Source organism: Ornithorhynchus anatinus, chromosome 5 (assembly GCF_004115215.2).
Source record: "Ornithorhynchus anatinus isolate Pmale09 chromosome 5, mOrnAna1.pri.v4, whole genome shotgun sequence".
In the NCBI taxonomy this organism is placed as follows: domain Eukaryota; kingdom Metazoa; phylum Chordata; class Mammalia; order Monotremata; family Ornithorhynchidae; genus Ornithorhynchus; species Ornithorhynchus anatinus.
In genome coordinates, this window is record NC_041732.1 from 56,882,602 (window position 1) to 56,909,641 (window position 27,040).

Here is a 27,040-nt window from a genome sequence, read left to right on the forward strand (position 1 = left end):
TGGAGGGAGGTTGCTTCCTAAGTCTCTTTCATCCTTCCTTGGCACCTGGTTCTCTTTAGAGTGGCCACAGGTGGCTGGATACCCAAAACCCAATCAGCTAGCTACTCCGCAAAGACTCTGGCCCCCAACACTGAGGAAAACCTCTCTCCGCTTGATAAGAGTGTCATCGAGAGGCCTGAATTCCAAGATGGGAATCTGCTTAATAAAGCACCACTAACAGGGCTGCACGGTCCCTGCTCTGAGAGGGGCCGAGTTCTGGGGTCCCTACAGTCTTATAGACCGTAAGCTTGTTATGGGCAGGAATGTGTATGTTACACTGTGCTCTCCCAAGCACTTAGTACAGTGCTCTGCACACAGTTAACGCTCAATAAATACTACCGACTGACTGATTTCTCTGCTGTCACGGTCCGGGCCCAGGTGGGAGTAGGTTTCCGGGAGCACCGGACGCCGTAAGCCACCGGACGGCTAAGCCTTCCGGCTGGGCCCGGGCCTCCGAGTCACAGAGGGAAGAGACCCGGTGGGACATTACCTTGGCTACATCTGGTTTCCGGGGCCCAGACCCGCTGGCACCGCATCCTGTTCTGGAAACCCGGCCGTCACAGCTAATCCGGACCTCAACTTCCTGCTCTGGATGGCGAATCCACCCGGGAGAAGACACAGTGAATGAAGTCCCCGTCCCTCAGCAGAACCTGCAAAAGTCAGCACGTCCAACTCTACTGACCTCCCCTCTTGGGTGGAGAGGGGGGCTCCCGGTCTGGTTGCAAAATCCTACTGACTCTGGAAGCATCTTGTCCGCTCTGAGCTCTCCCCAGTCAACTTCAAGCTCCCACGGCTTAAACCCATGCCAAACTGCCACACGGGGTAGATCCTTGGGATCCCTGGCCCGTCATCGATGTCAGATAATGGCCTGCTTCTCTTAACTAAGGGGGTATCCACGCCACAGGACCTCCCAGAGGGAAGACCGCCTGTCCACTAGCCCCTAAACAGCACCGCGGTGGGTGCCGAGGGTGGCGGTGGGCCGCCCACGATGATGGTGTGGTGCCTGGCACAGTGCTCTGCACACAGCAAACCCTCGAGAAACCCCGTGGACTGGTTGTTGCAGGGGTAGGGATATCTGGGAGTGAAGCAGGTAGACCCTAAACTAAGGTTGCCTCCCTGGAGGAGTCCGGAAATGACCTCTGCCTTTCTAGAGGAGAGTCCAGAGAGCAGATCGCCACGAGAGAGGAGGCCCAGCTTGAGGAGAGCAACTCTGGCCAACAATTCTCAGCAGAGGGCAGTCATTCCCAAAGCTGAGGCCCAAGGGCACTGGGCGAACCCTGTAAGTTGGAGGCGAAGCAGCGGCAAGACAGCTGAGAACCTCCGGCTGGTTCACCCACAGCGAGGGGGCTGGGATTGACAGGGGAAAAGACTTTCTGAATTTCAACACCGCTGCAGGCAGGGACCCTTCCACGGCTAATGGTACCGCAGTCGGAGACCCATGCCCAGTGTAGCTGCACTCCCTTTCCAACTGCTCCGAATACCACAACGCCCAACTGCACAGCTCCCGTCTTAGCCATGGCCCTGCCCACCCCAGATGCAGCAGCCCCCAGTCCTTGATGAGCGGTGGTTGCAATGGTGGCAACTCCCTGGCACCGGTCGCACTAAGCTTTGGCATTGAAGACTGTTCGGATCAGGCACCTTCTTCTCCTGGGGACCAGGTGGACCCACCGGACGGAGGGCCACAGGGCAGAGGGCACTCAAACGGGCAGGCTCCAACCCCGGGGAGCCTCCGAAGGGACAGTGGGCAACACCAGCCCAGAGGGCCGAGCCTGTCTAGCTCCCCGCTCTCCCACCCAATTGTGGTCTCAGCAGTGTAAGCTGACCTCTCGCCCCGCTAGGACCAGGTGGGTGCCAGCCACGGGACATCCTTTTCTCTCTACTGTTTACAAAAAAAAGGAAGAAAAATCCAGGGATCTGGAAAGTGGCCGTGAAAATGGTGGGGGGCAAGGTTCTAGGAGACTGCCGCTGCATTCCAGGGACAGCTCCGTTCCGGGAACGAGGAATGGGGGGCCAGCGACTTGCCCCAAGGAAGCACTTGGTTTTGTTGGGACTCAGGGGACTCAGTGCTCAACTCATTCACTCTGCCCAGACGCCAAATAGGCCAGTTTAATACCCTCGCCCCATCCAGCTGCTGGTCTCAACAGCTCAAACTACTGCCTCAAACCTCAGCTCTCCAACCCCAAAGAGGCGGGTGAGGGTGGATCTCTCGGCCAAACCCTAAGGTTTCTGGGCCTTTTTAGGCCCAGCTCAAGGTCTGAGTCATAGTCAAGGTCACAAGAGCCCGGGTGGCCCTTGGCACTGTGGCAGTCCGTTCCCCAGGCCGGCTTCCTTGCCAAAACAGGGCTGCCTTTTATCTACACCCGCTGCAAACCTTATCAAAAGGCCACGGTTTCACAGGAATACAGAATTTGCCTCAGCTGTCGGCCGGGCTATCCTTGGGGAAGGAAAGAAAAAAGATAAAATAATGGCTGGCCATTCGTCAGTCTGGCAGACCGTTTGGGCGAAAACCGATCTACTGCCTCGTCCCCCTCGTTTCTTTTTAAAACAGCAGCATGAATTTTAAACAGCCAATGCTGACAATACGCATGAGCTCCAGACCCATATCCTTCATCCGGTGAGCACTCTACAACAGCCTTAATAGTCTGTTGGCTGAGGAAATTCACTCACTGAAACTCGACAGACAACAGGCAGTTGACTAAGGGCCGGCAGAGACCCCTAAGCCCTAGGATGGTGGGTGAGGCGAACAAGTCAGCCACGGTCCGGCTCTGCCGACCACCGGAAAGCGACTGGCTGGCAACCCGTCACTCCGCCCTGGCCTGCTCTTGGGGCTGCCCGGAAAGGAAGTTCGGGTTTCCCCTTCATGTCAGATACCCGGGAAAATCTGCTTTCCCTCCAGGCTCCCCCCGTGGCTGGCTACTGGACCTTTCAGCTTTACACTGCCTGCCCCTTGCTTCTGACAAAGTCTGGGAAACCCCCTAAACAAGATCGTTTTTCCCCCCTTCGGAAGATTTTAAAAGTCAGTCGGGAGCCAAGCTGGAAATCAACTGGAAATCGAAAGGAGTAAAACTGTTTACCCTACAGCTCCTCTCTTCCTGAGATGGTATGGGGCATCACCCACCAAGCATCTCCCTCCAAGATGATGCAGGGCCCCCATCCCCTAAACCCAGAGACAATGTGGGCCCCTCCCCCAGACAATGCAGGTCTCCACCCCCAGAAATGACACCGGGTCCCCCCCGAAGAGCGTCTCCCTCCCCAAGATGATGTAGGGCCCCATTCCCCTACCCCCAAAGACGACGTGGGCCTCCTGACCAGAATGCCTCCCATCCCAAGATGTTGCAGGCCCCTCTCCCCCGCACTGAGATGAAGTGGATCCCCCCAGAATGCTTCCCTCCCCGAGATGGTGCAGGGTCCTACCCCCCCACCCCAGAAATACAGAGCCCCCCCCCCGAGTGCCATCCTCCCTAAGACAATGCAGGGCCTCACCCCCCATCCCTAGAGATACAGAGCACCCCCAGAGCACTTCCCTCCCTGCGATGATGCAGGGCTCCCCCCTCAGAGATGACGGGGTCCCCCCAGAGTGCCTCCCTCCAAGACGATGCAGGGCGCTACTCCCCAACAATACAGGGTAGACCCAGAGCGCCCTCTTCCCTGAGACAGTGCAGGACCCCACCCCCAGAGATTATGAGGGTCCCCCCCCCAGAAAGCCTCCCTCCCCAAGACAATGCAGGACCCCACCCCCAGGGAACCTCCCTCCCCGAGACAAGATAGAGTCCCACTCCCATGATGCCACCCTCTCCGAGACAATACAGGATACCCCCAGAGCACCTCCCTCCATGACACTATGTGGGTGTCCCCCCCGGCCCCAACAAAAGCCACCAAGACGATGCAGGGCTCCACCCCCAACCCCCATAGAGGAAACGGCGCCTCACCCCCACAGCCCTAGAGATGATGCAGGGTCCCGCCCCCCGTCCCCACAGTGCCTCCCTCCCCGAGATGACGAAGGGTCCCCTAGCGCATACTAGCAAGCTCTAGAGTGGCGGTTACGCTCAGAACGCTGGCAACTTTGAGTCCCGTCCACACCGACACTCCGGAGAGGCATTTCAACGAAGCGTCTCACCGTCTACTTTCAGGAGAGACGAGCAGAGCCTGGCCGAGACAAAACCCGCTCTTCGGATTCACATTGCTTGGACCCTAAATAAATCTCAGGTGCCCGTGGTACAGGGCTTGGGGGAGGGAGGCCGATCTACCGGCAGTGGACCCCCGAAAATAAAAAAAGACTCCCATTTATAAAGGAGCCGGTGCCTCGGTTTTCCCACCTGAGAATCGAGTAGAAAAAAGACCATCCCCTACCTGGCTAGGTGGTCCAATTAGGAGACTCCGGTCTGTAAAATTCTGTGTCGCTCAAGGTCAAAGTCTATACGCCATAAAATACTGTGGTCCAAATACAGATTAGACATTTGAGGTTTTTGAGATAGGTTAGTCTTACTCTGCTGCTTCCCCCTACTGGCAAATTTATTGTACTATCTCCCCCTCTAGATAGCAAGAGCTCCTTCAGGGCAGGGAACACGTCTGTCTACCAACTGGGTTACGTTATACTCTCCCAGGTGCTTAGTACAGTGCCTAATAAACTAAGTGCTCAATAAATACGATTGATTGCACTCTCCCAAGTGCTTGGCAAAAGTCAGCACTCAATAAATTCCAATGATTGATTTTCTCGTTGGTGCCCAGCTCTCCCAATGAAGTGATATCTCAAGGAACATTTTCCTCCCTCTGCTCCCCAGTCTGGGGGTGGTGATTATTACCCTATTTATTTTGTTAATGAGGCGTACATCCCCTTGATTCTATTTATCGTGATTAAGTTGTCTTGTTTCTGTCCGTCTGTCTCCCCCGATTAGACTGTGAACCCGTCATTGGGCAGGGATTGTCTCAATCTGTTGCCAAATTGCACATTCCAAGCGCTTAGTACAGTGTTCTGCATATAGTAAGCGCTCAATAAATACTATTGAGTGAATGAATGAATGGGGGGCAGACGGCAACAGCAAAGCCAGGAGATCCAACAGGGGGCTTGGATTTCCTGGACTCTGCCTTCCTGTGCAGGCTGCTCCCAGTTCTCACCTCCGACTTACCCACAAAACCCTCTGCGCTCGGTGCCTGAGAAAGAAGCGGTGTGGCCTTGGTGAAGGAGCACCGGCCTAGAAGTCAGAAGACTGTTCTAATTCCAATTCTACCACTTTTCTGCTTCTACCACTTTTCTGCTGTGCAACCTTGGGTAAGTCACTTAATCAATCGACGCTAATTTATCGAGTGCTTACTCTGTGCAGGGCACTGTTCTATGCACTTGTGAGAACACGACAGAGTTGGAAAACACATTCCCTGCCCACGGTGAGCTTACAGTCTTAAGTTCTCTGGGTCTCGCTTACTTCATTTATAAAATGGGGACTAAGACTGGGAGCCCCTTTGGGACGTGGAATGCGTCCAACCTGATGACCTTACGCTTACCCCAGCGCTCAGTACAGTGCCTGGTACATAGTAGGTGATTAATATCATTAAAAGAAAAAAAAGAGAGGAAGAAACTGTATGACCTCAGGAAAAGGATGGTCACATGACCTGTGCTGGGGCACAGACTGGCTAGAGCGGGAACTGAAATGGAAGGAATCGCTTCCTGCGCGAGGGTGAGAAGCCACGGGAAAGACAGGATGAGAGCAATGCCCATGAGCAAAAGTGGGGGAAGCATCTGCTATAGGAGCAGGAGCAAGAGCCCTGCACCCCAGCACCATCCAGGGTCCCCCAAACCCGCTTTAAGACTCCTGTGGAAATGGTCGAGCATCCCCGGGCCCCACGGAGCCGGAACTTGGGGTGTCAGAGGGCAGCAGGCCGAACACCAGGCACCTCATCTCGGCTCCTCCCCGGTTAGGATCTGCTGCCTCGGGCCACCCGGCCCAACACGGGACCAATCGATCGATCAGTGATCACCGACAGGTCGCGAGACTGACCGGGGGCACGGCCCCGTCTGAGAGAAGGGTGGTTGAAATTTCCCCATTTCTCAAGTTTTTTACATGAGCAAAACAGTCCATGGCCATACGGCAAATTTCTGGTCTAGCCAAGTGACTCCGAGGGTAGCCTTACTTACATCACACCTCCTCTGGGAGGTCTTCCCTGACTGACCCGCTATTTCCCCCTCCAGCCACGGACCCTCCTTGTGGACAAGGAACCTAACTACCAACATTATATAGTACTGTCCCACGTGCTTAGTACAGTGCTCTGCACACAGTTAAGTGCTCAATCAACACCACTGATTGATTCCTCACCTCTTCACCCTTTCTGCATCACTTTGGGTCTGCACCCCTTCGATTCTCTCTCCACCATGGTCCTAAATCACCCTTAAACACTTTGACATCCCCCAGCTCCTCCAACCCCAGTCCCAGAGGACTTATGTACATATCCCTTATTTGTCTGCTGTGTGAGGGTGACTGTGGTCAAGTCACTTAACTTCTCTGGGCCTCAGTTATCTCATCTGTAAAATGGGGTTTAAGAGTCTGAGCACCTCGTGAGAAAGGATTAACTGAGTAACTTGTATCTAACCTGAGTAACTTGTATCTTAGTACAGTGCCTAGCACATAGTAGGTGCTTTAACAAATACACCAAACAAAGAGAAACAAAGGAAACAAAACACGCCTGTCCCCCGCACCAGCCTGCAAGCTCTCTGAAGGCAGGAAGTGTCTACAAACCCTATTCGTTTTACTCTCCCAAGCAGTATGTACAGCGTGCGGCACAAAATAAGCACTCAAACCCCATCATCTGAAATCCATCCTCTCAACTGCATCAGAAAGGGTATCCACATGTCTCCCTCGCTAGTGATGGCCTCAATTCACCTGTGACCTTTTCTGATGGTTTTGGGACAGTTGGGATTATCCGTAAACTCCTTCCATGTGCTTCAGTGGATTGTGAGGTTGGGTTGGGAAGGTCTAGATTGGATTTCCCCACTTTGCCCCCCCTTCTCTGAATCTGCTAGCATAGGCAATCAATCAATGGGATCTACTGAGGGCTGTGTGCTGAGCACTGTACTGAGCACATGGGAAAGAATAATACAACAGAGTTGTTCACAAGGAGCTTATAGTCTGGTTTTTCCCTCACCCTACACAGCCTGGGGCTGGGGTCAGAAGGGGCACCCCGCACTCCTTAGGAGTGGAGAGACACTTACTCCCCACAAGCCACTCTTGGCCCATAGAGTGATCACAGGAAATAGAGGGACATCACTCGCATGCCCTTGAGCAAAACTGTGCCCTTCCTTCCCCTGGGGCAGGAGCTAAGGGGTCCCAGGCTAGATTTCCCCTTGAGTGGTCAGGGGAAGAGGAAGGGGACTTTAGTCCTGTTTCAGATGGAGGTCGGTGTAAGGCTGAGCAGGCGGCATGAGAGCCAGGAACGGTGTCTGAAAACGGAAGAGCCGCATTGGTTTATTAGAGGACCTAGCTTGGTTGGCATCCCCTCAACTGAGATGGACCCTGTTCACGCTGTCTACCATTTGAGTGAAAACCTGTGGCTCTAAGGGACCACCCACAGAGAAGGGAGGACACCTGACTGACCTGCCCACCCTTGTCAAGAGCACACTGGCTTCTCATGGCCACAAATCCGTCGGGATTCAGCGGTGAGAACCTGGGCCTTGACCTCTGCTCTCCTTTGCTTCCCAGAGGTGACGGCCCCCCAGGCACACTCCGGCCCAGGGTAAGGATGCCCCTTCGTGTAGAGCCATAGACCCCACAGCCTCGGTCCCAGGCTCCCCACTGTGGCACTCACTCTGTCTTCCGGCCTGGGGGGCCTGCCCTTCTCTCAAAGCGGCTCCACCCCACGAGAGCCTGTTGCCCTTTGCGGATTTTCACTCGGGTGTTTCCAATAAAGCCAACCCTGAGCCATGAATGACATTCTTCCTTCCCCACAGGGTCCCTCGGGGCGCCATCCGGGCCAGAGGGAACCAGCCAGAAGGCCATGTCACAGACAGCAGATCCCAGAGCCTCTGACGGCGTTCAGGCAACCACCTTAATCTCACCGATCTATTCATGCAACCCAAGCTTTCCTGCTTAAGTACAACTCTGTGTTAGGGTCAGGCTCTCCCTTGCGAAATTCTGTCTCTGGAAAGCATCAAAGGGGCTGATCTGGTCCCAGGGACAAGGTGAGGGGAACGGATCTTGAGACTCACCATAGCTAAGCCCAGTAAATGGGAGACATCTGTCCTCAGTGCAACTTGCTAGTTTGGGGGCAAAGGAGTCACGTGACCGCGCAACAAACACCCTGTGCTGCTGAGCTCCGACACCCTCCCCGGGGGAGGCCATTTTGAATCGAAAATCCACTCCACTCTCTTATGGTGGGCTACCTGCCTGGGCCCGGGCTCTCCATTCAACCTTCGGGAGTCTTAATCTTCTACCTCAGTCAGAAATGTGCCACCCAAGGGTCAGTCCTCCAACGTCAATTTGGAAAGGTGACGTTGACGAGTCGTTCTCACCTCCCTGCTTTCAGTGGTTCTTCTTGGCTGCGGGGGCTGGAACTGCCTCAGCTGTGTTCTCCTCCAGCCGGCAGACCTCCCGGCTCCCTAGCCGCGCCCCATGTCGGTGCTCCCTGAAGTGAGAAACTTGGAGAGCGCTGACCTATTCAATTCTGGAGCTGCTAGAAAGATCCAATTTTTAAGGTTTTTTTCTCCCCCCGCAAAAGCATTTGGGGTCGGGGCAGATGAAGGATGCAATTGGGATCTTTCCTAGGTTTAGGGGTAAATTCCTGCTGATTTAGAACTATCGTTCCCCCAGTCGGGATTAGGACTCAGCCGTTCCTTTCCCAACTCCATCGCTCCTGACACAACGACCACAGTCCTGACCTGGGAGTCCCCGGATCAATCGCTCATGAAGCAGTGGCCACAGTCCCGATCTAGGAGTCACTGGATCGATCGCTCAAGGCGTAGTGGCCACAGTCCTGATCTGGGAGTCCCCAGATCTATCAGTCGTGATGTGGCGGCCACAGTCCCCATCTGGGAGTCGCCGGACCAATCCCTCATGACTCAGTGGCCAAAGTCCTGTTTGGGAGTCAACAGATCAATCCCTCATGATTCAATGGCCACGGTACCGGTCTGGGAGTCCTGGCTCTGCCACTTGCCTGCCGGGGTGGCCTGGACAAGTTACATGACCACTTTAGGCCCGTTTCCCCTTCTGCCAAATGGGGGATGGATATACCTGTCAATTCCACGAAAGGGATGTTATGAGGAAAAAAATAACAAATGACAGCAAAGTGCAAAATCACGGTGTCTTACGGCCCGGGGGGGTTTTAAAGCTAACTTGCTGGATTCCCTGCCCCTATCTCCTCCGTGAACAGGAACGGCCAGTAAGGCCCGACTGTTGTTCACGGCTGCATTTCCCGCCGTGAACCCTCTCGACCGCTTAGGCAGGTGTTACAGAGATCGCGGCCCTTTTCTCCCCCTTCTCCGAACCCACCCGTCGCTCCTCTCTCCTGACCCCCTTTGAAGGCTCCCCCGCCGTGGTCCCACCCAAACCATCTGCGGACCTCCGGCTCGAATGGGATCCGCGGGGGCATGGAAACCCGGAGAGGGGGATCCGTCCTGCAGCCGCAGAGACCCCCGATCCCTGCCTCCCCCCAGCGCCGCCCCGCCGGAACGGAGAGTCAGAAGGTTGTCACGCACCTTAACACGCCTACGCCGCTCCCCTTCCACTGCGCTGCTCCCCCCCACGCCACCTCAGCAGCCCGTGAGCCACGGCCACGCCCCACCAGCATCGGCAACGGGTTCTTGGCGGAGAAGAGCGGGTGGGTGTCGGTCCCTCGGCCGGCCACAGGGAGCACTTTGGGGGGGGAGGGGGTAAGGCCATCCCAGACCCCAAAGAGATTTACGCGTCAAGAGCGGTCTGGGCACCCCATCCTCCCCCAGCTCTGCCACCCCTTCCCACTGCTCACAGGTCCTTCCACCTCTAGACTCCGCTGGCCAAGCCCGGGAGGAGCAGTGAACCCGCAAGCTGGTGACGGGGCTACTGTTTGAATCTTGGGGAGGGCAGGGGTCGGGGGGGAACTCTTTCCACCCCCACAGTCAGCACGGTCCCGAAGGGTCAGGGTTGCCAATGGCCTAGTCCTGCCGACTCGACCCAATGCCTTCCCACCCCTCAATGCCCCGCAGGCACCCACACTCCATCCCCATGTAACCTCTCGGGACACTGTCCAGAATGGGGGGGGGGGGTGCGAGTGGATGACCCTCCCCTTTATCCTCCAAAAGCAGCCCGCCTGGACCCTTCTCTGACGTAGGAGGCTCGACTTCCCCACCCTGGAGGTGCCCGCGACTTTAAGAGGAACTCATTCAACAAGTCGTTTTGAGTTACTGGGCCACTGAAAGGTTGGAAGACCAGCACTTGACCCGACCCAAGCCAATACAGTGGCTGGGGCTCCCCGGTCATTTACCACGAGGAATATGCTGCTGGGGCGAGGCAGGAAATTCCAATGGTTTCTCTCCACGTCTAAGAGCGAGGCCCAGGATAAGGTCCAACTCCCTGCGGTGTGAGCTTAAAAGAAAAGACTGGCAAGGCGGGGGATCTGGCAGGAGGGGCCGGGATCGGTGGAGAAAGGGAACCCAAGGGCATGTGGTGGAGGACTCCCCGAAGATGAGCGGGGAAGGTGGGACACGATTCTCTAGCTTCGCCAGAACACGGAGCTGAGGGCAGTGGGCGAGGGCGATAGTGAGGCCACCGCTGACCATATAAACTGCCCCCAGAGATAGGGGGTGGGGTCACAGGACTCGGATGGGCAGCCACGAGTGCTGTCCTAGAGACCCTAGAACGGCGGAGATCAGGCAGCGGCGGAGATGGTGCCCCAGGGACGGAGGCGAGCGGGCCCCGATCATCCCTCGCTGCTTGGGGAAGACCGAGCCCTCACCCAGGGGACGGAGCAAAACCTGTGGGGGCTAGTGTTCCCGGGCCAGGCCTGCGGCAGCCTAAGGCATCGAGACACAAAAATGGAAAATGTTTCAAATTCGCTTAAAGACGGCAAATAGACGTCGAGAAAGGAAAAACCTTATATTTGTGCAAATGGATTGCTTTCAGCTAGAATCTGTTACTTTTCCAAATGTCTGGACGCTGTCCTTCAACCATACATAAGTCATCCAAACCACAGAAGGCACGACAACAGTCTCGGGTGGCACGAGCCGGACCACGGGCCCGGTACGACACTGATACTCAGTTTTCCTGCTCTTCAATTGTTGGGGGTGGGAGGGGGCAGAGGAAAGGGGGTAAAAAAAACCCCCCGACTTCCCACACTCACCACGCCCAGCCCAACCTGCCTCCGCTCCTCTGGAGGGCAAGGCCGTCCCCGGCACGTCTGCTCCGGACCAATCAAGCATGGAGGTGGCCTTGGCCTTCTCCAGCTGGCCGTCCGGAGCGTCCCGGAGTGGGCACCAAAGTCACCCTGGCCAGCCCCCTCGCCGTCCTACTCCCCCGAGGGCTCTGTCAGAGCGGTGGCCGGCGGAAAGGCAAGCGGTATCCCAGGCACTGCCTGCCGGGCTACGGCAATTACGACTTCCCACGGCCTTGGGCCTGTAATCCCTCGCACATCTGTTCCCGGGGAAAGGCCCTCCCTCATCCCCCCAACACCCCGGGAAAATCCCCCGAAAGCCACCCCCCACACCGGGACAGTCACCACTCACGGCTTATGCGCAGTGACGGACGGCCAGCTTGGAGAAGGGAAACAGGCTCATCTCAGAGAGGGGCGGGCGGGCTGGACCACATGCACCCTGACTTGGGAGCGATTTCCAGACTGAGCGTGAGACCAGCTCCCCCCGCCCCCTGACCCCGCCCCCCCCCCAGCCCCCCCGCCCGCACGGGTCCGGCCTGCCCGGAAGGCTAAGGCCGGGCTCCTGCAGGTTCCAGATGCTAAGGAACAAATTACACCTTCCAGAGACGACCAGAGGGGGGTTTACAGGACATTCCCCTGGGATACAGTTCTTTGTCTTTCCTAAGCAGATCATTGTACATCTGATCGTATGTGGTTTTGAAATCGTAAACATTCGGCTTGTCTGGCGCTGGTCCCGGGAGTTTCACGTGCGTCCCCGTGCCGAAGGATCGGACGCTGAATCCTCGTTTGCTGAAAGACACAAAGAGGAGGAAGCTCTTAATTGCTGCGGCGGAGAGATTTCCAAAGCCACGCGTCTCAGGGGCTACGCCAGGGGCCCAGGACCCTCCTCGTCCGGCTGTCCGAGCACCCGGCCCAACCCGCCCGGTCAAAGGAAAGTGCCTCTTCCCTTCCCACCTGGGCACCGCCGGGAAGGGGTGACAGAAGAAGGTGCGGCCCCACAATCCCATCAGGACGAGGTAAGGGGTTAAGTGGGGGGCTTTCCTTCCGCTTTGAGGTAGCCAGCGGACATACTCAGGTCGATCCCCCGCTCTCCGGACACCAGACCACCCCGTCGTCCCCATCACCCCCCAGCGACGGAAGGAAGAAGGCGGTGCTGGAGAATGGTGCCAGTTCTTGACTGGACGAAGCCGAGGGAACTTGGAGAACGGGGTCCAGAGCAGGAAACGGACAGACATCCCCTCTTTCTCCCCCAAACTCTTCATGTTCCAGGGTCCGACCCCTCCCTCGCTGCTCCAAAGCCCACGGCGGCCATTGGCCTTGTTGATAGACTGAACTCCCGATGCCCGGAGACGACTTCTCCCATTAACCGTCCTGGAGCAGGGGCCGAGGGGGACCTTGGTTCTAACCCTGGCTCCGCCACTTGTCTGCTATGTGACCCTGGGCAAGTCACTTCTCTGGACCTCAGTTCCCTCATCTGCAAATTGGGGATTAAGACTGGGATCCCCACAGGGGACCCGCACTGTGTCCTATCTGACTAATTTGTATCTATCCTAGGGCAAGTCACTTCTCTGGACCTCAGTTCCCTCATCTGCAAATTGGGGATTAAGACTGGGATCCCCACAGGGGACCCCGCGCTGTGTCCTATCTGACTAATTTGTATCTATCCTAGGGCTTAGTACAGTGTCTGGCACATAACACCACCCCAAAAAATTAAAATAAAAAAAAGAGAGGGGTGGTCACTCCCTCTAGGCTTGTCCTCCCTGCTCGGGAGGATGGCACCTAGGGGAGTTCTGCCAGGCGGGAGGATGGGGGCTACAGATGTGGCCACACTGGGAAAGGGGAAGTGGACGACACTGCTGTGACGCAGAAGGGCTTCCTTTTTCAGTGCGTGAAGAGGTCAGTGTTTTGCTGCCTGTGGTTGGAGACCCCTCCCAGAACCGGAAGCTGAGCACTCCCGCAGACCAGCCCCTGCCAAGCCTAGGGATTTCTGGTCAGCCCTCCACCCCCCACTGGATTGACTAGAGCCTCCTGTGTTTGTGTTGTGGCAGCAGAAGCTGGGCACAGGGTGGATGCACTCCCCCAACACCCCCACCTCAGGACCCCCACCTAGCTTCTGCCTCCATGGAGAAAGGGTCTAAGCCTTCCAGGCAAAGCTGACTGGAGGCTAGCAAGAATATTACCGAAGCCTTGGAGCCACGGGAAAACTCTGAGGGAAAGGAAAACATTTTCCCTCGTGCAACCCTGGGCCCAGCTGCCTGGAGAAACCATTTAATGCTGCTTCCGGCCACGCCGCCCAGTTAACGACCCCCACGTATAGGCAGGGCGATGCCAGGACTGCGGCAGGGAACTGCAAACCGGCAGGCACTGGCTGCCACGGGAGTCGCCGCTATCTTCAATGTCCATCTGGCACGACGCCTGGGGTGGTTCTTTGGCGGGAAACCTCGGCCACGGTGCCCCAGTCAGCAGGACCGGGACTAGAACCCGGGCCTTCCGGTTCCCCACTCCGGGCTCCTTCCACTGAACCAACTGCAAGGCACAGGGATTAGGACAGAGGGCATCTCGCCAGTCCACAACCAGGGTGCGCCTTCACCCCAAAATTCTGCACGGGATGCTGACAGCTGCTACCACAGAATGAACCAGAACTGGAGAAGGTACAAGTGTGGAAACCCTGAAGGGAGGGGCCGTAGAGCAGCTTCCATTTGAGGATGGGCTGAAAAATCAGAATAATAATAATCATGGTATTTGTTAAGCGCTTACTATGTGCCAGGCATTGTACTAAGCACTGGGGTGCAAACAAGCAAATCGAGTTGGACACAGTCCCTGTCCCTTGTGGGGCTCACCGTCTCAATCCCCATTTTACAGATGAGGGAACTGAGGCCCAGAGAAGTGAAGTGACTTGCCCAAGGTCACACAGCAGACAAGTGGCAGAGCCGGGATTAGGACCTTAGGACCCGTGACCGTCTGACTCCCTGACCTGTACTCTATCCATTACACTGGGCTGCTTCTCACCACTCACAACTGCCTGCTGGATACAAGAGAAGGGGGGTGGGAGGTTGGGGGAGAAACAGACTGTGGAGATCGAGGACATGACACCTGCCCTCAAAGAGCTTAGGTTTGGGCTCTTGGCTCTGGAAAGATGAAGAGTGCCGCTGGCACACTGGGCAAACGCTAGGACCAGGGAGTCTTCCCTCCACCAAAGATCCAGGGAGGCAGATTCAAAGCAAGCCAAAGCAAACACTTCCGCACCCAGCGGCAGGGTGGAGGTGGGTAGGCATGCAGACTTGTGGGCTTTGCCCCAGTAAGAGGAAGTTGTGCCAGCCAAAGAGATACCAGGAAGTGCCAGACAGGTTTGGATAAAGTGAGGGAACCGAAGGGCGGGCCTGAAGTGGGGGAGTAGTCGACTAGTCGAGCCCCGATCAGGAGGGCGGGCGTCCAAGAGAGCAACCAGCACCTTCTGCCTCCCGGTCTCCCGGGGCCATGGTCCACGACAGAGCCCTGGGTTGAGCGGATCGCCGGTCCGACCATGAGGCCTGTGGAAAACCCCCGAGGATCCTGCCTTCTGTGGGCCCCAGATCCCCAAGGTTGGCTGGAAAAGCCAGGGGAGCCCCGCCTTCAGAGGCTGTGAGAGGCAAGGATGAGCGGGAGACAGCTGGGTCGTGGCATCAACCGGGGCCACTCACATCTCCCGCCTCAGAAAGCCAAGGGCACGGCATGGTGAGGCCTTCTCCAAACACCCTGCTGAGCTCCTGGAGGAGGGGGTGACCTAAAATAACAATTGTGGCATTTGTTAAGCACTTACTATGTGTCAAGCATTGACCTAAGCGCTGAGGTAGATATAATATAGTCAGGTCCCACATGGGGCTCACAGCTTATAACAAGTATTGAATCCCGTCTGAACAGATGAGGAAACAGACACAGAGAATAATACTAATAATGGTATTTGTTAAGCGCTTACTACATGCCAAGCACTGTTCTAAGTGCTAGGGTAGACTCAAGGAAATCAGGCTGTCCCATATGGGGCTCACAGTCAATCCCCATTTTTACAGATGAGGTAACTGAGGCACAGAGAAGTCAAGTGACTTGCCCGAGGTCACACAGCAAGAGAAAGAACTGAGATTAGAACCCAGATCCTCTGACTCCCAGACCCAGGATCTTTCCACTAGGCCACGTTGCTTCCTTAAAAACCACCATTCCCACTTCCTTGAAGTTTTGGAGGTACTTACCAAGCGCCCACTGGGCATTACGCACTGTACTAAGTGGTCGGGGGCCTACGACCACCCCACCGGAGCCCCACTGAGGAAACCGCCGCTCCACCTCCCGGGGAAAGCCCAGCTGGCAGACAGCCCCAGAGGCCCACGGCCCGGGAAAGGAGGGGCCGTGAGTCGCCCCTGGACATCCTGACCCCTTGGCTGTGGGAGGCTGAATATCGGTCGAAGTTCCTCTGGGGTTTGGGGCTCCTCCCGGCACGGCCCGCAACCCACCGCCTCTCCTGTTTTGCCCCACCGGCTGCTGGTTTGGGAGAGAGAAAAAGGTGGTGGAGGAAATGTCTGTCGGGGGCAGTGGTAAGCGCTCAATAAATAGGGTTGACATTACTGACGGGAGGGGCCTGGGTTTGGTTTGACCTTGCCACTCCGGCCGGCCCTCTCCATGTCCTCTTTTCCTATGAGGGTGCCATCTGCTGACCCCGCTAGACTGTAAAGTTCGTGGTGGGCAGGGAACTGGTCTACTGACACCACGGTATTCTACTTTCCCAGGCTCTCAGAACAGTGGTTTGTGCATGGTAAGCATTCAATAAAGATCGCTGACTGCCTGATTGATTGCTCTCCCCACCCAGTCCAGCTGATTCCTCCCAGCTCTGGAGAGGAGCAAGAGTGCTGGGTCTCTGGCCAGGCCATATACACCCTCCCTACCTGTCAGGTCTGTGAGATTTCTCTTCTTGGACCTAATAATAATAATTGGGGGATCTGTTAAGCGCTTACTGTGTGCCGGGCATTGTACTGAGCGCTGGGGTGGATACAAGCAAATCGGGCTGGACGCACTCCTTGTCCCACTTGCGGCTCACAGTCTCAAACTCCGTTTTACAGATGAGGTCACGGAGGCCCAGAGAAGTGAAGGGACTTGTCCAAGTCCCACTGCAGACAAGTGGCGGAGCCTGGATTCAAACCCATGACCTAGACCAGGTCCCTCTTGTTCAGTCTGTCCCATCCCGGCCACTGTTGCTACACTTAATTGACCACAACCTATTTGAGGGCAGGGTCTCCCAACTCTGCCGTCTTGTACTCTCCCGAGTTCTCCAGTGCTCTGCACACAGTAAGCGCTCAGTAAGGCCCACCGATTGAGAAAACGTGCCCTATATTAGCTCACTGGCCGAGGCAAGAAGCTGACACTGTCCTAGATCAACCAGGTGCTGTTGAAACTTCCCCTTCCCGGCCTGGATCGCCCTCCCTCTTCATATCCAACAGATGATCACTCTTCCCACCTTGGGAGCTTTATGGAAGGCACATCTCCTCCAAGAGGTTTCCTTCATTCCCTCATTTCCCACTCCTGTGTCACCCTTGCACTTAAATTCACCCTTTTATTCATCCTCTCTCAGCCACACAGCCCTTATGTACATTCCGTGTACTTATATCTGTATCCCCCCCAGACTATAAGCTCATTGTAAGCAGGGACCAAGACCACCAACACTGTTGAATTGTACTTTCCCAAACACTAAGTACAGTGCACTGTACACAGTAGTAAAGCGTTCAATAAATACCACTGACTGAGCGATCGGATCCGAGAGCCACAGAGGCTGCCGGGCCGGCTCTCCCCAGGGGGAGCACGTCCTCTCCCGACCAGCGGGTCCACCTGACCACCCCGCTGCCCGGGACTGCTCTTCCTCTTCCCAGCCGGCGCCTGGGAGGGGATGCAGCGGTCCGCTCAGATTGCCCATCTCCGTCAGTGGCTCCTCGCCCGCCCTGCAGAACCACAACGGGAATTCGAACCCCGATCTCAGGACTGGAAGGGCTCCGGCCCCGGCTCAGTCGTCGATGTTCGCCGAGTGCCCGTGGGCTGTCGGCTTAATTTCTCCGTGCATCGGCTCCCTCATCTGTAAAATGGGAATTAAGAATCTGTACTCCCTCATCCGGAATACCAAATAGCATAGGCTCCTTATGTGATTATCTTACATCTTTTCCAGTGCTTGGCACACAATAAGTACTTACCAATAACTGTCATTATCATCACCGTTAGGACCGGCGGCCAGGACAAGGGTGCCGATGCCGGGAGTGAACCAGAAGTGGCCGGCCCTGCCGGCTAAGGGAGCTGGTGCCGGCACTTGTGGCCCTGGGCTACTTTGCCGTTGCCCTTTGACTGAAACGAGACCAGATTGCTTGGACTCCTCAGGTTGCCTAACTGCCAATCTTTAGGGGTGGGAAGAGGACTGAAGCCTAACAGTGGCAAGGTGGGTGCCAAGTTCCCAACGTTGAGCTCTGCCCGGCAGCTCTGAAGTCTGGTGGGGACGTCTGCAGGGGAACAGAGGCCTCTCCTCCACAGCTGGGAAGGTGGGAGGGCCAGAGAAGAGATGTGGTTTGGCCCACAGGTGGAAGGGGCCCCGAGTGGAGGCACAATTTCCAGCCTCATCCACCCGGTCTGCCCAGGCAGGCCGCCAGCAGACTGGGTGCCAGCTCCTGTGCTCGGTCGAGGCCCAAAGGGGAAAGGAGGAGGTCCCCGGAGAACCCAGAACCCAGTCCCTCCACTTAACTGTCCTCTATGTCCTTCGAGTGGCTGCTACACGTGGGGCACCGTGCCTGGCGCTGTTGGCCTCTGGGTCCACGAGCCCACCCACCTCTGAATGCTTTTAGAAAAAGCTGCTCGTCCAACCCGGCCTGCGGGGAGGTCACACGGGGACATTGGGCGGAAAGGGACATTGAGCAGCAGCCAGTCACAGGGAGGCTGGCAGGGGTCACTATGGGACCCTGGAAACCAGGGAAGGGAGGAGAGGGCAGAATGGCTGGGTATTAGAACCACCCTCTCTGCGATGGGCAGGATGGGGACTCTGCCTCAGCCAACTTTGCCAGCAGGCTGACTCGCCCCCTCTGGCCCTATCCGCCAGGCTCCTCCAAACCTTGGGTGACCGGTTCTGTCCTGCCGGTGCCTTCTTGGGCAGCTGGAATGATGCCATGCTGCCAAGTGGCCACCGCCCTAACCGGAGTGATCAGTGCTGGTATTCGGAGCTTGGTGGATTGGGGCCACAGAGTGCCCACAGATCCATACCATGCCAGGGACCATCTCCTGCCACTAGTGTGGACAACAAGGGTCAGTGTCCCCACGCCACTGGTATGAGCATTTTGCCGGGAGGGACGGTGCAATGCCCTCCCCAAATCCCAGCAGGCGGGATGTCTGCGTTCTGTGCCCCGGGGCTGTCTCTAGGCACTTCCCCTCTGTCTCTCTGTCCCGGGCCGGAAAGCCGAGCGCCCGCTGGACAACCGATCCGGCTGCAGTGCCGACCACAGCCGCCCCGGCATTCAGTCAGGGTGCCGGGAGTGGAGGGTCCGCCACCGCCTGCATTCAGCCGCGGGCACCTCCGGGGCAAAAGCACCGCCACCCAGCTGCCTGGGGGCCATGGGGCAACCGAGGTCTCGCCTTGCTCCAGGGGGGCTTGATTGGGCCCTCACTGGGGGGAAGGGGAGAAGGGCAGCCCTGGGGGTTGGGAGCTTCTTGACCAGGGACGGGTCACCCCTTTTCTCCTTTAGTTCCCCAGCTACACCCAGAGCCTCCCCCGCCCCCTTGGGGGGCTCCAGCCTCCACGACTGCAGGGCTGTAACAGCAGCATGAACCGACCCCCATTCCCTGTACAGTCTTCACTGGCTTGTCCTGGGAGGAGTGGCATTTGCCCGTCGAACCGAGCGGTGCTCTGGGCAAGCCCAATGAAACCAGTCACCCTGTCCAGAAGCCACAGGAGAAGACAGAATCATGAACCCCTCCCTCCTTTCACAATTTAAGGGGGAGGTTCTTTCAACCCCCGATACCGATGGGGCTTCGCCGGCCAGCTCCACTTAGAAAAGCCAATTGTTAGTAGCGGGCCTCTCTTACGTGGATGACAAAGTCAGGTGACAAGAGATGACACTAGCGCTGTCATTCACCTGTCACCGTTCAGGGAGTTAAGCAGTTCGGCCTGTCATAAACCCTTCGAAAATAGGCAGGGCCTTGAAAACAAAGACCCACGTGATTATTCTCTTATACTTAGCTTTTGGGCTATGTCTTGCCAGCCCCCACTGCTCACGCTCCCCGCCTTCAGAACCCAGAAGGGTCCATCCGGTCACAGCCCCTCAGCCCCACGTTGCCAGGCCCCGACTACTCCATTTCTCCTCCTACCAAAAAATAGGTCCTTAAAGGTAACTCAAGCAGGAGCGGGGCGCTTGTCAAGGAGACGCCGGCTCTTCAGCGGTGGGTTTGAAATCAGCTCGGGAGGTGGAGCCGCCTGCCCTGCTGTGATTTGCCCAGGGCAACCGAGTGCCACTGGGAAATGACACCATGCCAGTTAGAAGACCATGGCGATAATTTGCCTGGGGGCCCAAAAATGTCAGGGATGAAGCTTTCCCTCAAGCAAAGAACTCGGACCCCAGGACGTCAGCCAATGGCGGCCGGGCCAGGATCTCGGAGGCGATGCCCACCTCCACCCAGACAAGGGGGCGGAGAAACAGCATGGCCTAGAAGATACAGCATGGGCCTGGGAGTCTGGAAGTCCTGAGTTCTAGTCTCAGCTCTGCCACCTGTCTGCTGTGTGGCCTCGGGCAAGTTGCTTCACTTCCCTGGGCCTCAGCTATCTCATCTGTAAAATAGGGATTAAGAGTGTGATCCCCACGTGGGACATGGACTGTGTGCAACCTGATTGGCTTGTATCTGCCCCAGCGCTTAAAACAGTGCTTGACATAAAGTAAGCGCTTAAATACCATTATGAGAAAAGGAAAAGATGCTCCGATGGTTGAGGAAAGCATACGTTTCATTCCTGCCACTCCCATCCTGGGGCCGGGGGACTTGCTTCTCAACTGGATCTCCTGGGTTTTGGTTCCTTTTGGGGAGACACCTCACGCCATCCTCACTACATACGCCAAGGGCTGCTACGAAGAATCGACATCGGGGGAGCCACTGGGGCCGAGCGGTCTGGGTAAGCGGCAAAATCGGAATATCGAAAATAACTTTCTGCTGTTTAAACCATGTGAACAGCTCTGTGGTGATCACACAGGTGCTTCTGGGGTGTCTTGGGCCTTCCCGGAGGGGCGGGCTTGAGTTGAGCACTGCTTCAAGAGAGGGCTGGGATGTCCCAGACTCGTCCCCCCTCACCAGGTAGGTCAGATGAGGGGAAAATATAAAACTCAGTGAAAAACAACCCATGCGGACAAATTCTACATTTGCTGCCTCAGTTGCCAAAATGCCCTCGCGGGGAGTCTAAGGTGGCAAACTGGAAATGTGACCGTCCCAGAAGAATACATACTTCTAGCAGAAGTAGTAGCGGACCCTTGGGGAGCAAACACAGGGTACGTTTTCTCATTCGGTAGTATTTGAGTGCTTACTTTGTGCAGAGCACTGTAATGAGGGCTGGGGAGAGTACAATGCAACATAGTCTGGGAGACACGGTCCCCATCCACAATGAGCTTGGAGTCATTTAAGTGTGGCAATGGTAACCCGGGACTGGACGGACCAGACAACGGGGACCCCATCCAGGTTCAGGAAGAGAAACCTCACGGACACGACAGGTGGGAAGAGTGTAGATATAAGCAGAGCTGTGGCAAGGGACTTTGGGCACCCACTTGTTCTACACTACAGAGGCGCAGTGGGGCTTGCGGTCTGCAGGCCGTCCCGGCCTCCGTCGCCTGTTTCACCTGTAGCATCCTTCCCAGTCCATCCTCCAACAGAAGCTGCCCCCTTCCCCCCGACCGTCAGGGTTTCCCTACTCAAACCTTCTCCGGATCTGGCCCGTCCTTCCTAGGGAAGGGCCCCCAGCCACCCGGTGCGGAAATTCGGGGTGAGGGCTCACCCTGGTCGTGGAATGGCAGCAGGCCCTCCGGTCTGGTCTGTGTCCTGCGGCTTGGTCCAACGGGAGGAGCCCGGGGCGGGGAACCGGGACTTGGGTTCTAGTCGTGGTTCTGCCCACTGGGGGCCGTGCCTCCAGTGGCTAAGGTTTCCCGCCGAAGGACCGCCCCCCTGGAGGCGTTCTGCGGGCCCCGTCCCGAAAAACAGCCGGCTAACGTGGACAGTGAAGACCGCCTCCGGCCGGATACAGCCCTGGTCACCCCGGCCCAACAAGTCCTGCAAGTAAAACCCTTTCTCGGGCACTGCCCGGGAAGAGAAGTCACGGGGCAAGAGTGCAAGGGGTGCCACCCGAGCCATGGTCACTAGAATCAATAACCTCCCCCCGGCTCCCGGTCCCTCCCGGGCTCGACCATCACCGCCGAAGGGAAGCTCCTCCACGGCCCCTCTCATGGTTCATCTGGTCTCGTAGCAGTGCCGGCCACGTAGTCACCAATGGAAGAAAACCCGCAGAAGCACTAAAATGGTTTGTCGGAGACACCCGGAGAGAAGTCCGTTCCGGTCGTTAAAATTACAGAGTCATTCCTTCCACTCCGCTCTCAAGGCAGGGAGAGGCAGGACATAATGAACGGACTTCTCGGGGGAGCCACAATTCCCTAAGGCCCCCAAGGTTCTATCTCAGGAACCATCTTCCTTTCTCACCCACCGAATCTACCCCTCCAGAAACTGAAGTGAATCTGAACTTGGTGGTCAGAATCCATTGAGTAGAAATGGAAACTTTTCAGCCAAGAGACCAATGAGATTAGCTTTCAGCCCTGACCACATCTGGTGTGCACTGGAGGTGGTCAATATCATTGGAAGAACTGTTGCTTATCAAGGCTCTTCTCTTAAATTTTAATGGAGCAGAATAAGACATCAAGAGGTCTCTGCGCTATAAAATGCAGCCAGAGTACAGCTTTCTAAACCCAATTTACCTCCACTCCACTACCTAGGGACGGGAGCACGATGACAACCTTTCAAACCCAGGCTTTAGTCTTCGGGCTTGTAAAGGGCCCAAGAGATAAACAGCATGGGATGTAATTTTAATTGCAAGCATTACATGTCACCATTAAAAAAAACCCAACAAACTGCCTATGAAGTAGAAGTTCCCTTTTACCCAAAAATGAATTGGTAGCTTTGATCTAAGAGGACCCCTTTATCTAAAAACATTTGTAAAATGTGCAGCTGCTTAAAGTCAGTGTACCAAGGCAGAAGGGTTGTAAGCTTATGTCTCAAAATGTTATTTGGAGCCTCAATATTTTCCATTTTAGTTGCTGGGACCAGAAACTATTACCTTCTAAAACTAGCCACAAATGAGCCACTATATTTATAGATGGCTTCTGGAAAGCAGGATTGTCTGAATTAATTCCACTTCCGTCCTTTTGGTTCTACAAAGCCCCAGATACCAAGATCCACTCGAAGGATGGATCTGCTTTCAGAAACCAAGTCAAGAGATCACTTCTTATGTGCCAGCACTATACTAATCACCAGGGTAGATAAAGTTAATCAGGTTGGACTCAGTCCCCCTCCCACAGTCTTAATCCCCATTTTACAAATGAGATAACTGAGGCCCAAAAAAGTTAAGCGACTTGCCCAGGATCACATGGCAGACAAGTGGCGGAGCCAGAATTAGAACCCAGGTCCTCTGACTCCCAGGCCTGGGCTCTTTCCATTAAGCCACGCTGCTTTTCGGCTGCAATCCTTAGTCTCCAAAATGGCATCTACCTGTCAATTGTGACTTGTGACCCATCACGGCATTCGAGCGTCATTCACATGTTTGGAAAAGTCTGACTCCATAAATCAGATGCGCTTCCAGGCCTGGTAAAATTCCAAGTCTTCCAGAACAGAAGGCAAAAATGGAAGCGAGGCAAACAGTTCAGGGAAATGCATTCTACAGGATGCTTGTGAGAAATAATCCAGGGAGGCATGGGCCCAGTTATAAAGACGAACCTTGTTCTTAGCAAATGTGGGCGGCCTCAGTTACTCCCCTCCCCCACACAGACTGTTAAAAAGGAACGCGTGGCACTGAGGACTAGCAGTGGAGGGGGGTTGGGAGGGAGGGAGGCCGAGGATCGTCTCTGTTGACTTCACAAAGCACACTCAGATGATATGCTAAAATGCCCCAGTTCCGGAAGGGCAGGTGGCCTAGTTACCTAATAGGCCCAAAGGTGACATGTGACAGGAACACAAAAGGGAAACAAGTTTTCCCCTCCTCTTAAATGGCCGTGCATCACAACTGCACCAAAAAGCAAAGAGGATACACTTAACACGGATGGCTAACCCCCCTATTATTTTCTTTCTTAATCTATCAGGACTTTTGGGTCCAAACTCCCACCCTCCCACCAGACTTGTAGGCCACGGTGTTTTTGAAGCAACACTGCTCCGATTTGTGTGTGCTGAGGATTGTAAAATTCCTCCCAAAATACCAGGTGGCGGCTCTCGGCCTGCCCTTCCTTCTTTAGCTTACCTTACCTTGTGGTGTGTTTGATGTCTAATCCCCAAGCCTTCCCCTACTGAGTTTGCTAATTACGCAGAGGCTCACTGACTCCCCAGCCTTATCCGGGGAATGCCCAGCCTGGGTAATCTACATCCTCAAACTGAAAACAATCATTAGGGGCTGCTAAAAACTTTTAATTACTGAAAAACAACAAAACTATGGGGAAAAGGTTTTTTTTTTTTAACTGGCAGAGCGTTTTTAGAGATACACGGCTCGGGAAGGGAGGGCCTGGCCTGACTTGGATGGTCGGTGGACAGAAATGCTTTCTTGAGGCTAATCCCCAAAGTATTGGTAAATTTCTAAGGGGTGAAGGGGGAAACCCTAAGAATACAAATGTCACGAATTCTCTATTTTGGCTTCGGACTGAAAGTTCGCTGCAGGCACAGAATGGGTTCTAGTATGTACTCTTCCAAGCGCTTAGTACAGTGCTCAGCACACAGTAAGCGCTCCACAAATGCGACTGGTTGAGGGCTGTTTTTCCCCTAGACTGTATGCTCGTTGTGAGCAGGGAATGTGCCTGTTTATTGTTCTTCTGTACTCTCCCAAGCACTTAGTACAGTGCTCGGCACACAGTAAGCGCTCCATAATTGGGACTGATTGAAGGCTATTTTTCCCCTAGACTGTACGCTCGTGGTGAACAGGGAATGTGCCTGTTTATTGTTCTTCTATACACTCCCAAGGGCTTAGTACAGTGTTCAGCACACAGTAAGTGCTCCATAAATGCCAATGAGTGCTGTTTTTCCCCTAGACTGTAAGCTCATTGTGGACAAGGAATAAGCCTGTTTATCTTCTGTCCTCTTCCGAGAGCTTAGTACAGTGCTTGACACACAGTAAGCGCTCCATAAATGCCAATGAGTGCTGTTTTTCCTCTAGACAGCAAGCTCGTTGTGGGCGGGCAATGTGCCTACTCATTGATCTACTGTAGTCTCCAAAGCGCCTAGTACAGTGCTCTGCACACAGTAAGCGCTCCATAAATGCCAAGGAGTGCTGTTTTTCTAGACCGTAAGCTCGTTATGGGCAGGCGATGTGCCTGCTTATTGTTCTACTACACTCTCCCAAGCGCTTAGTACAGTGCTCGACACACAATAAGCGCTCCACAAATGCCAATGACTATTTTTCCTCTAGACAGTAAGCTCGTTGTGGGCAATGTGCCTGCTTATTAGCAGCGTGACTCAGTGGAAAGAGTCCGGGCTTGGGAGTCAGAGTTCATGGGTTCGAATCCCGACTCTGCCACTTGTCAGCTGTGTGACTGTGGGCAAGTCACTTAACTTCTCTGTGCCTCAGTTCCCTCATCTATAAAATGGGGATTAAGACTGTGAGCCTCACGTGGGACAACCTGATTACCCTGTATCTCCCCCCGCGCTTAGAACAGTGCTCTGCACATAGTGAGCGCTTAACAAATACCAACATTATTAGTCTACTACACTCTCCGAAGCGCTTAGTACAGTGCTCGGCACACAGTAAGCGCTCTTTAAATGCCACTGAGTGTTTTTCTGGACCGTAAGCTCGTCGTGGGCAGGCAATATGTCCGCTTACTGTTCTACTACAGTCTCCGAAGCGCTTAGTACAGTGCTCGGCACACAGTAAGCGCCCTTTAAATGCCAATGAATGTTTTTCTAGACCGTAAACTCGTCGTGGGCAGGCAATATGTCCGCTTACTGTTCTACTACACTCTCCGAAGCGCTCAGTACAGTGCTCGGCACACAGTAAGCGCCCTTTAAATGCCAATGAATGTTTTTCTAGACCGTAAGCTCGTCGTGGGCGGGCAATATGTCTGCTTACTGTTCTAGTACACTCTCCGAAGCGCTTAGTACAGTGCTCGGCACACAGTAAGCGCTCCATAAATGCCAATGCGTGTTTTTCTAGACCGTAAGCTCGGGGTGGGCAGGCGATGTGTCCGCTTCTGGTTTACTGTCGTCTCCCAAGCGCTTCGGACAGTGCCGGGCCGGCGGCACGCCCTTAATCAAGGCGATCGATCGATCGATTAATGGGGATTGAGAGGGGCGAGGCCGTGGGATGATCAGGGCTGCAGCGCCGGTGGCGGGGGGGAAAAAGCTGCTCCGGCCCCGTAGGATGGGGAGGGTTGGGCAGGCCCGGGTTGTCCCCGATCTCCGTTTCCGGGTGTGTGCCCAGAAGCAGCTGGAAATGTCCAGCGCGGCCATGTTCGGGTGGGGAAGGTTTGGGTCCGGAGGAGGAGGCCGAGGGCCGCCCCCCGCGCGCGCGCACACACACACACACACACACACACACACACACACACACACACACACAGAGCTTTCCGCAGACGTGTGGGCGGCCCCGGTGGGTACCGGGCCCCGACGAGCGGGAGGAAGGACGGCGAGGCCCGATGGTGGAGCCGGTCCTGGGCCCCAGCCGGGCCCTCCCTCCCTCCCTCCCTCCCTCCCTCCCTCCCCCGCCCACCCCCGCGCTACCTGAGGATGTTGTGCGCCTCCATGCTCCGGTTCTGGTTGCTCGAGCAGACGACGGCCACCCGCAGCGGCGACGAGGGCATGGCGGCGGCGGCCCCGAGGCCGGACGTCCAGTCCCGCGGCCGACCCTCCGCGCCACCAAAATGGCGGCGGCGGCGGCCCCCCGGACCAGACTGACGCAACCCGACGCCAGGGGGCGGGGACGCGCACGGCGACGTCGCCTACGTGCCCACGCACGCCCCCTCCCCCCTTGGCCTCTCAGCGCCCGGAGGACGACGGGACACGGCCCGGCTCCATCCGGGGCCTTCGGCCTTCCCTCCCTTGGCGGCCGTCGCCAACTTCCGGTCGCGCCCCAACCCCTCCTGAGGGGCGAGTTCGAATCCCTCTTCCCCCTTTCTCGATGGCCGACGGCTCGGGGATAATCCCGTGGGATAATCCCAGGGAGATGAGGTCACAATTGGGCGGGGGGAGGGGCCATCTGTAGGACAGTCAGGCAGGATTTACGGGGCGCCTGCTCTGAGGAGAGCACTGCCTTGATTAATAATAATGTTAGTATTTGTTAAGTGCTCACTAGGTGCAGGGCACTGTTCTAAGCGCTGGGGGAGATACAGGGGAATGAGGTGGTCCCCCGTGAGGCTCCCAGTCTTCATCCCCATTTTACAGATGAGGGAACTGAGGCCCAGAGAAGTGACTTGCC

General features: G+C 55.8%; 1 protein-coding gene across 2 annotated transcripts in view; it reads right to left on the reverse strand.

Moving 5' to 3' along the window:
• SSU72 (SSU72 homolog, RNA polymerase II CTD phosphatase) overlaps nucleotides 1-26,508 on the reverse strand; it is a 43,719-nt gene extending 17,211 nt beyond the window's left edge. The window contains exons 1-2 of one of the 2 annotated variants that reach the window (XM_029065624.2): nucleotides 26,347-26,508; nucleotides 12,013-12,156 (exon numbers count right to left, since the gene is read on the reverse strand). In XM_029065624.2, the coding sequence (XP_028921457.1) occupies nucleotides 12,013-12,156; nucleotides 26,347-26,426 (224 nt within the window). In that variant the 5' untranslated portion in view covers nucleotides 26,427-26,508. Of the gene's footprint in view, nucleotides 1-12,012; nucleotides 12,157-23,142; nucleotides 23,202-26,346 lie in introns of those variants that run through there. The other variant, XM_029065625.1, reaches the window with a different exon arrangement.
• Nucleotides 26,509-27,040: the final 532 nt, after the last annotated feature.